Raw genomic sequence first — 10,467 nt, 5'->3', positions numbered from 1 at the left:
AAAAAAAAAAGTTATCATAAATGGCTGCCTATTCTCTACCTTGAATAAAATGTAAATAATCTGTCAATTTCTGTATATTGTTTTGTAAATTTCAATAGGAAAATTTAAATTATTGATCGGTGACCCAAGAAGTTGCGTAGTGAAACTCTATAGCTTATTCAGGCTAAAGGACTGTGATAGAGATCATAATTTTGTGAAGAAATCATAAAATTATGTTTAGAGAGACTGATAGAATTATCATCTATATTTAATTTTTGTAGGAAAAATATCCAGGGAAAACATTTTATTCCATTAAAGTATTTTGGGAATAAAAGTAAAATCAACATACATTTAAGCTCAACACTATTCTAGCTAAGTATAAGCATTTAAACAATGAGAAAACAAGTATAGTAATTGACCTGAGCAATATATTTAAGATATTTGGGCCATGTCAGTATGGATTACTGTAAAGGGAAGATTTTTTTCTTATCTTATTCATATGGATTTACTTATTCATATGGACTTGCATGGTAGAAAGACTTCACCTAATATCACAGTGTTATAAATCTGGTTCACATTCTAGCTTTGCCACTTGCTAGCTATCTGAATTTGGGCAAGTTATTTAAACTCTCTGAGACCCTGGCATTTACTCACAAAACTGAGCTGTTAATAGAATTAAAAGGTATGGAATTTAGCTTTTCCTCAATAAAAATACATAAATCAATGTAAATAGACAACGTAGCTAACATTGCCATCCAAATAAGAGTGTTTTGTACCCTGTATTATTTGGTTTGCCTAACAACCAGTGTACATTTTATAGAAAGGTACAAATGATCATCAGTTTGGCAAATGGATCTTGTTTTAAATTGGTGGCCATGGGTACTTTGTAATTAATCTATGGTTTGGCATTTAGAGATCTAGTTTTGATACTAGCTCTGCTATCCACCAGCTGGGTGAAGTTGGACATGCCAGTAAAATCTCTTGATCGACTTTTTCATATTAAAAAAAGTGGTGGGGGGAATATAGTAAATGCAGAACCTACATTAGAATCAAGATGAGTTAACATGTATGAAAGTGCTTTATAAAAAGCAATTCTCCAAATAAGCATCAGATGATGGAGCAAGAGAGAAGAGGATGTTTAAAGGTGCTGTATTTGAGATTAATGTCATGAAGGTGAATAAAACTTGGCAATCATAAAACAAATCATTTAATTAAAAAATATAATGTACAAATTTTTATTAAGAAACTTACCTTACATTCTTCTACTTGTGTGGCATGCATAGTGCTCTCATAACAATGTGAGTGTTTAGAGGGTTGTAAGAGGCCGACTGATCAAAAATTAAAAAAAATTAAACAGATTTGGAAGGGGGTGGATATAAAGTTAGCATTTCTGAGTCATGAAAACATCAGATAGCAATTTCAAAAAGGTGTAACTTTATTTAAAACCGAGCTGCTGTGAATTCTGTCGTGCTGCAGACACCTCTGACTCAACAGTCTCTGTTGGCGTATTGTTATGCCGACAAATTCTCACATAAACTGAAAATTTCCATTTTGTAAACAAGTAAGTGGGTTCCTGATATTCGAGGTTATATCCTGAAATGGAACTTTGGAGAGTGGAGTCATCGTTTGAGTAAGCCTGATAATCCATTTGTCACAATAAAAAGGCCGATTCAAATATTTTTTCACTCAAATCAGAGAGCCACTATGAACATTAATGTAATATTAAGTCTGATACTTTTCTTCAAGTTTGGGAAACACAAAAACACATCACTGGCTTCCTTGGCTAGATTTCCTGGGATAGTCAGAGTAGCATTGTGTGTTAATTTGGTCATCTTTCTAACACTAGGGGCCCTATTTCCACTTCTGTCCACAATAGGACAAATATAGAACACTGGTCCAGAAGCATCCAAGCCAGGATACTGGACGTACACAGATGTGAGTATACACACAGGCAAATACAGATTGGGCGATGGATCTTCCTTCTGCTGGGGCAGAGTCAGTCACGGGCTCTGGTTATGTGCTTTATGATCACCACACCATCGTCTAACCAGAAGGAACTGGACATGTGATACAACCATGCAGATGGGTGAAAAACAACCAGCAATCACAGGGAAGGGAAGTAGGTGAGGTACATTTGCATATCATGGACTCTGGAACAGGCAGTCTGCATGTTACATCACAATGATATTAACAGGTGTTGGGCCCAGACCAGATGTAGGATTAAATGAGATACCTTTTAAAAGCCTAATACAGGGCTAGCCAAGTGGCTCAGTTGGTTAAGAACACAAGCTCTGAGCAACAGGGTCACTGGTTTGATTCCCACATGGGCCAATGAGCTGTGCCTGAGCTGAGCTGCTGCTGAACTGCCAATAGGTGGCAGGATGGCTCAGCTGGTGAGAGCACAGAATGGGATGGTGGGCTATATCCACCCGCAACTAAGATTGAACCTTGAGCTGAGCTGCCATGAGCTGCCGATGGGCAGCTGGATGGCGACTGGACTTGGAGCTGAGCTAGGTGCACCCTACACAACTACGATTGAAGGACAACAACTTGGCTGTTCCCTTCCCCCAATTCCCCAACATTGTTCCTCTTCTCCAATTCCACAATAAAATCTTAAAAAAAAAAAGCCTTATATAGTAGCTACCTCACAGATGCTCAGTATATCAGTATTACTAGACATTAGTTTTTCTTCCTATTTTGTAAAATTACTTCATGGGAGGGGCATTATCTGTACATCTAGGGGAGGTGGATTCCATGACACAATGTTCCTTCTAGCTCTATGAGTAGGATGAGTCCAGCAGTAACTTTACCTTTGAGCAGCCCTGTTTCATCAAGAGCTGGGACCTTTGTTTTATAAAGATAGGACAGCTCTCTGTGGTCCTCTGGCCTGCTAGTTGGGGTGAGGGAGGGAAGATGGAGAAGAGAATACATGTTTTTTATCACAATCATGGTCCCAAGCCCATTTTCCATGTACTTTTATCTTCCTATTTCTAGATGCTTTAAATTATCCAACCAACTTCAGGGATGAAGTGGGTGTGCCTGTGGTCTTAAGGGGGGAAGAATAGGACCCAAAGAAAACCAGGAATGTGTGTTTGTCATCCTGATCAACTTCCTACAAGTTGGAATTCCGAGTCTAGGCATGTGTGATCTTGTGGATATAGACCTTTCCTATTTGGAAAGCAGAATAACCAGGCTTCCACACCTGTAAACACAGGCCTGAGCACCTATTTTCCAGGTTACTAAAGATGTCAGCAAGGGCAGACCTAGGCAAAATTCAAAACAGAGGTGGTGTGTTGAAACAAGTAAGGAGACAGGAGCCACAATACCTGGATCCTGGCTCTAGCATTAACTAGTTATATGACCTTGGACAAGTCATTTCTCTTTTTTGAGGCTTGGATTTCTCATGTATTAAATGGGAGTCATGATACTATGTTCAATATTTACTGAAGAGGAGAAAAATGTTTGTAAAATGTTTTAAAGAGATATAAAAACAAACCTATAAATCAGGGCCTGCCTTCCACATTCATGCCTGCTCTTTCTCTTCCCTTTGCAGTTTCTCTTTCTCTCTTGCTCTCTTTCTCTCTCCCCCTCCTTCCCCACCCCCCACCTCCCTCCGTTGTGTAGCCAACAGTTCCTCAGGGTGGGAAATAAATCTAGTTAATTCATAACAAAGTGTTAGCACCATCGGTGACTCTTCTCTTATGCCATCTGCATGCTAATGAATGAATCTCTGGCTCTAGGATATCAGATGTTAGCAAGAGACAGGATGGAAGGAGGTAGAAGTGTGTGTGTGTGTGTGTGTGTGTGTGTGTGTAAGGGGTAGGTGGGTGACCTGGTATCCTTAGGTAGAACCCTCTCAGATAACTCACAGACCTGCTCTACCTGATGCAAAGCTGGCTGTGCAGCGAGCCTTTTAAAGCATGGGCCCAGCCCATAGATAGTGTGAAATTCTCTCTCTGCATCCTTGGTCTGGAGTCACACTGGCAGATGCTTCAGCCTGTCTAGAACAGTTAATTAGGTTATAAAGGCTGCCAAAAATCCCAAAGTCATCCTAAGAAAGTGCAACACTTTGTGATCTGAAACAAAGGTCAGGAGACACAAGAATTAATCTGGTTTTTAAGAGAGAAACCACCAAATAAATGGGGAGGGGGGGAACAGAAAGGAAGGCAAGTCCTTGGCAATCGGGCAACTCCGCATCAGTCTCTTATAAACAACATTGAGATCATGCATAAAGTGGTCCTGGCTCCTTTCTCCAGTAATAAGTACTGTATATTCATAAAGAAAGATACTGTAATAGACACTGTATATTCATAACCTGCTCCAGAGCTCTCAGTCCATACCTCCCGGGACATCAAGAGGTCTTTAGGAGCCCTCTTTCCTGCTGGAGAACTTCCCACCTGGGAATAATGGGGCTGGAGAGGGGAAGGAGATAATTTGCTAAATGGAATCAGTTGAACAAATGCCTGGATATGTTCAAGACTTCTTTATTGGTTGCATCAAATTACCAAAAAGTAAGAACTGCTGTTTGTCCCCTGGTTCTCAGTAGTGGAGAGGCAGACTTACAAACCTACAGACCCAATTTCTTCCAAACAGGTTACTCAGAAAGTGTGTGTTGTGGATGCTGTGGTCTAACAAAATAAACCGCAGTACCTCGGACTTCACTGCCACCAGCTGGGCCCAGAAGAAGCGCAAGCCTGGAGGGGGCAAGGAGAGGCCTACAGGAGCCCCAGGTGAGAGGATGAAACTTGCTGCCTTCACCCTGCGCCCTCCCACCCCTCCTCCCAATCTCAAAGATTTGGAAAAGCTGCTGGGTCTTCCTCTCTAAAAGCAGGAGTTCCTGCCCTTAAGTTCAAAGTGAGGGGTTTGGAGACCAAACTCCAATCAAGGGTCCAAACACTCCCTCCTCCTTCCCCCAGGTCTTCCTTCCTGTCCGGGGATTTGCAGTATTTCGATAGGTACAGTGGAGTGTGGCCCAGAGATACAAGTTTTACGGCTGGGTCCCTTCGCATCTCACGTCATCCCGGACGTGGACCAGACCACCTCGAGCCTGGCCACGTTAGATCAGCGTCCGGTGGAGCCCACCCAGGCGTTGGACTGTCTTAGAAAAGTGGCCCAACGCCCACTCTGACCTGTCACACCCCGCCCCAATCTGTGGCCACCTGCATTTTGCGAGTCGATGCGCGGGTCAGCGCTCACGGGAGCCCACACCCGTCCGCCTGGCCCTGGCACCCGCCGGGCGGCGCGGAGCTTCCGGCATCTTCAAGGCCCGCAGGCACGGAGCCGATTGGCTGGAGGAATGGCCCGGGAATGCGCCCGGGTGGGAGCAGGAAGGAGCCCCTGGAGCCTGAGAGACCTCTGGAGGGCTCCCCGCAGAGATCCGCGCTCGGAAAGGTCCCGCGACCACGCGGCGAAGAGCACGTGAGCGGCGCGGCTTCGCTATAAAACCCCCCGCTCTGCTGCGCGTGAGGAGCGGCAGGACACGGCCACCTGCGCCACGAGGGACAGGGCGGCGGGGACACTCCCTCCCAGACGCCGGAGTCGGTCCCGCGTTTTGATGCGTCAGACCCTCGAGGGTCCGGCCACGGCGCACGTGTCTAACTTTGAGCGCGGATTCCCGGCACTTAGGCAAAGACGAGCAGACGCCGACACGCGTGCATTCCCGAAAATTCTCAGGGCTTCTTTGACCTTTAGGAGAGGCGGAGGAGTAGCAGGCATCTCGGGCCGGTTTCTTTCCTGTCCTCCGCCAAGGAGACAGCCGCGAGCGCTCGGGATCGTCCTCAGTGCAGCTCCGGAAGCCCCTGGGCAGCCCGAGGCCCCAGCCCCCGCCGCCCTCTAAGCCGTGGGTTATTCCTGCGCCCCGCGAGAGGCAGCTGCCGATAAACTCCAGACGCCTTTCGTAGATAAAGTTTGCTCTGCTCTCCTCGCTCGCTCCGTCCCCGCCTCCCTGGCTGCCCCCTCCTCCCGCGGCGAGCGCGGGCAGGGAGATGGCCACGGACTCGGCGACAGGCGCGGGCGCTTCCCCGCGCAAAGGGGCGCCGCGCGCGTAGCCGCCGCCACGCTGACCTCCGGCTCCAGTCGGCTGCTGCTCTGAACTCCGGCTGCGAGGGAAGGCGCACGCCCAGAGGGGCAGGAGGCGGCGGCGACAGGGGCCCGAGGGTCCGTATGGCCGCTCCCCGCCGGCCGGTGGTGTGCGCCGCGGAGCTCGCCGGTGGCGCCTCGGACTCGGAGCGGCTCTGAGCCGCGCTGCCTGCGGGGATCGACCTCGCTATTGTGCGGAGCCGCGGGCAGGAACCCGAGGAGCAGGAGGCGGCGGCGGCGGCGGCTATTCCTCCAAAGGGCGATGTGGCCGGCCGGTGCGGGCACCAAGCTGCCCTGTCCCCGGGACTCTGCGCTCCGGCGGGCGGCTTTCTCCGGGAACCTCACCGCCCTGCCTTCTCACCTCGTGCCCGCCGGCCGCAGCGTCCGGGTCTTCATCAGCGCCAACCCTGAAGGTAAGTCCCTCGCTCGGCATTGTCTGTCCTTCTGTCCGTCCGCGCGACGGGAGCGGCAGAGAGTGACCGCAGCACAGCCGGGTGCTCCGTGCGTCCCGGCGCTCCCTTCCTCCCCCTGAAGCCTTGGCTGCCCCGAGCGCATGGGCCCTTCGCCCAACCCCTCTCTGCCTGCCGACTCCTAGGACACCCATTCCCACCCCCTGGGTTACCCCGCCGGGTCGAGCCAAGAAACGTCCCGGGTATCAGCAGATGCTTCTGGAAGCTCCGACCTGCCACTGCCACCCACTTTTGCTTTTTTTTTTTTTTTTTTAGCGGTTTCTTCGCTGCGGTTATCGCAGACCCAAGTAGTAGCTCTTGCTCTACGGTCCGCGGCAGGCTCCCGAATGGGGGCTCCCTCTTTTGCTACTTGTTCAGGCCCAGGCGAAGTGTTCCCCGAGACTGGCCTCTTGGCGGGGACGATGGTACCGTTTGCCTTGGGGGTGCCAAGTAGACAGACCCCTGTGAACCAAAGGCCCGTGGAGGCGGAGAGGAAACGACCCGCGGGGTCCCGGGATAAGGCTGGCGCTCATCTGGGCGCTGGTTTCGGGGTGAAGTGCCCAGAACAAGCCTATCGCCACAGTTGGGTCCCGGACTGGATCTCCCCGGTCCAGAACCTGGCCTTTTCAGTTGTGTTGCTGCTGAAGGCTAGGCACCTGGATGGCGGGCGCTAAGTGAAAACTTGTTGATTATTGCATTCACAAATCACAGCCGCTGAGCGCTGGGTGGTTCATTCCTTGCTTTACTGCTTTTTCGGTTCTTAGTCTGAATGCTAACTTTCATTCCCAGTAAGTGAAGAAAAAGTAGAATGCATTTGACTTGAACTCGATTAAAACTGCAGGAATTGCCCCTTCCTAGAACAGTAAATGTTCAGCCGTTGAGTTTTTAGATCAAATAGACGTGAGAGATCCGAGACTAACTTTTTCTGCACTCTTACAAGCCTGGGGTCTGACAAAAAAGGAAAAGGAAAAAAGAACGTTGATAGTCATTGGATAGAAACGTTTGAAAACCCAAGGCTCTGGTTGCTTTTTAAAAGTATGCAGAGAGGACCAACAAAAATTATTTTCTAAAAAATGTATGTTTCTAAAAAAGTACTAGTAGAAATTCCAGGTAAAGCTCCCATTATGACAAGGGGTTTGGGGAATGACTTAGATTGGTAACCCACTCATTCTAATTAGTATTGGGAAGACTTTGTACGTTTTGGGGTGGGGGGCGGCAGACTGGCCCTTTTCAGTTTACAGCTCACTTTCACAGGATTCAATAATTAAGGAGGCTTTTAGGAAGCCACAGTACACTCTTTAAAATCTTTTTGTCTCAAATATATCTTCCAGGAGTTTTTCTTAAATCTGAATAAAAAAACCATGGAGATATGCAGCCTGTTTAAGGACTTAAGAAAATCTGCAACTTAAGTTTCCATTGTTGTTTTCAAAAATATTGCTAAAACATTTTTAAAGTGTTTGAGAGAATTGTGTCAGAAAATATTTAATCAAAATGTTCAGCTCTCCCGAGCTTGAAAAAATCTCATGAGAAGTATCTCATCAGAAATCCACTATGTGAAACTAGCTAAATTACTATGTTTCTGTACAATAAGTTGCTTCTACGATACAGTGAAAATTCTGTTAGTATCATGAATAGTTCATTTTTCTTTAATTTTGGAATATCTAGGGTAAAAACCAATGATGAATTTACATCGAGTCAGCTAAATATTGAATTAGCACTCCAGGTTAATGACATTTTTCTTAAGCCTGTCCATGTGATTCTTCAGATTCTCTAGTTTCTTGAAATAAAAGCTTGAGCATGTGTTAATAATAGTCTTAGGAAAGCCAACAGGAGAGAGTTGCTGCCGATCATGCTTTTCGGTCCCTGTTTGAGCTGAGCAGCTGAAAGACCCAAAATGCAAAGCTTACCTAAGAAGTTTCAATAGGGCCAGAGCCTCAAATTTTTTTTTTCCAAATTGGACAGTCAGTTGAGGATATGTTGAATCGAAAAGATGGAGATGGATATTTTTTACGACCTGAACGTGAAGCCTTGCAATCTTGGTAAATGTTCTGTCAGAGGCAGCATTTTATCGTGAGACCTTTATGGATACAATTCAGGAAGCAAATGGTATGTTTTGGTACAATCCAATATTAGATTCTTGGCCAATACTCAAGAGCCTCTCCACTGTCAAATTAGGACAAAGAGCATCAGCTCATGCTTTCCTTTACAAGCGGAAATCCAATTTATGCTCTAAATAAAAGCTGCTTTGTGTTGAACTCATAGTAATACTTTTAAGATTCCATCCAGCAAGGGTCTGTTTTAATAGGTATTGCTTTACAAGGCTGTATGGAATTTCCCTATCAGTAATAAAGAAAATACATGTATTTAGAATGGAAAAAATACTTTCCCATATATTAGCCCCTTCAATATTTTTTAACTTTTTATTTTTCAATTACAGTTGGCATTCAGTATTATTTATATTAGTTTGAGGTGCACAGCATAGTGGTTAGACATTTATACAATTTACAGAGTGATCCCCCCAGTTAGTCTAGTATCCACCTGACACTGTACGTAGTTATTACAATATTATTGGTTGTATTTCCAATGCTGTACTTTACATCACCATGACTGTTTCATAACTGCCAATTTGTATGTCTTGATCCCTTCCCCATTTTCACCTGCTCATTCAGTATTTTTATGTTGATTTCCATCCTCAAACCCTGTGAGGATGGTGGACCACAGTGTTCTATTTTACAGCTATGGAAACTGAGGCTGCACCAGCTTCTGGTATTTGCCTGAACTCATGTCATGAAACAAGGTAGAACCTGCAGGGAGCTCAGAGTGTTTCTCTTGGTACTCTTTGGCGCAGGCTAGGCTCATGCCAGATTTCTGTGATATATCTTACGCCTAGATGGACAAGAAGATATGCTGGATGTAGTGGTTTAGTGTTGTCCTTACGCTTGAAGCCTGAGAGCCAGGAGAAGCTGAGTAGTAGGAAGGGAACATGGCTGCCCTGACCCCCTTCACCTCCACCAAGAGGTAGCCTCAGAGGCATTCAAGGAAATCTCAGAATGTTCTGAACTCGGAGGGACATGTTTCTATCCAAAAGCTTGTCTGCATCAGACCAGTCCTTACCAGTGAAAGCCACTGGAGAACCAGTGTGGGGGAGGCAATAGCATTGTCCCAAATTCTCTTACACAGATAGGCCCTGGACTTCATCTAATCCCATTGCCCATTCAACATTTGTGGCATCCTGATTAATCTTTGGAAGTTTCCTAGTCGTTTCGTCACTGTCTGTCTGCCAGAATGGCATTTATTCCTCCTTGGCACAATTCTAAAACACATATAAAATCTTCCCCTGTGATTAGCCTGAATTGTCCATGAATATGCAGAGGAGAGGAGCCTACACATTTCTCTATTATTGGAATTCGAAGGGGGCCTGATAAATAATATTATTCTTTCCTGCTTCAGTTCCTAACCAGTTTAAAAAATGCCTTAGCTTGCGATGCTATCACAAAATACCATAAACTGAGTGGCTTCAACAACTGACAGTTATTTCTCACAGGTCTGGAGGCTGGAAAAAGACCAAGGTCTAGGTGCTGGCAGAGTCAGGTCCTGGCAAGGGCCTTCTTCCTGGTTGTCAGATGGCCATCTTCTCACAGTGTCCTCAGGGGGAAAAGGAAGGGAACGAGATCTGGTCTTTTGTCCTATTTTTCTTGTTCTTTTAAGGGTATTAGTCCCATAACGGGGGCCTCGCCCTCATGACCTCGTCTAAACCTGTTTACGTCCCAAAGGCCCCACCTCCACATACCATCACATTGGAGATTAGGGCTTCAACATATGATTTTGGGGGATATACCTATTTACTTCATAACACTCTGCCCCTGACCCCCCAGATTCATATTCTGCTCACGTATAAAAGACATTCGTTCCATCCCAACAGCTCCAAAAGTCTTGATGTGTTCCAGCATCAACTCAAAAG

At 46.2% G+C, this 10,467-nt stretch overlaps 1 protein-coding gene across 1 annotated transcript in view; it reads left to right on the top strand.

Annotated features, from left to right (window-relative positions):
- Positions 1-6,227: 6,227 nt before the first annotated feature.
- Positions 6,228-10,467, top strand: part of NWD2 (NACHT and WD repeat domain containing 2) — a 162,124-nt gene continuing 157,884 nt past the window's right edge. Inside the window, exon 1 of the mRNA XM_019636094.1 lies at positions 6,228-6,470. Within this exon, the coding sequence (XP_019491639.1) occupies positions 6,320-6,470 (151 nt within the window). The 5' untranslated portion in view covers positions 6,228-6,319. The remainder of the gene's footprint in view (positions 6,471-10,467) is intronic.

The sequence above is a fragment of the Hipposideros armiger genome, unplaced genomic scaffold, assembly GCF_001890085.2.
Source record: "Hipposideros armiger isolate ML-2016 unplaced genomic scaffold, ASM189008v1 scaffold_26, whole genome shotgun sequence".
NCBI classification, from domain to species: domain Eukaryota; kingdom Metazoa; phylum Chordata; class Mammalia; order Chiroptera; family Hipposideridae; genus Hipposideros; species Hipposideros armiger.
The sequence above is the reverse complement of the archived record's forward strand: the minus strand, read 5'-3'. Positions and strand labels throughout refer to the sequence as shown.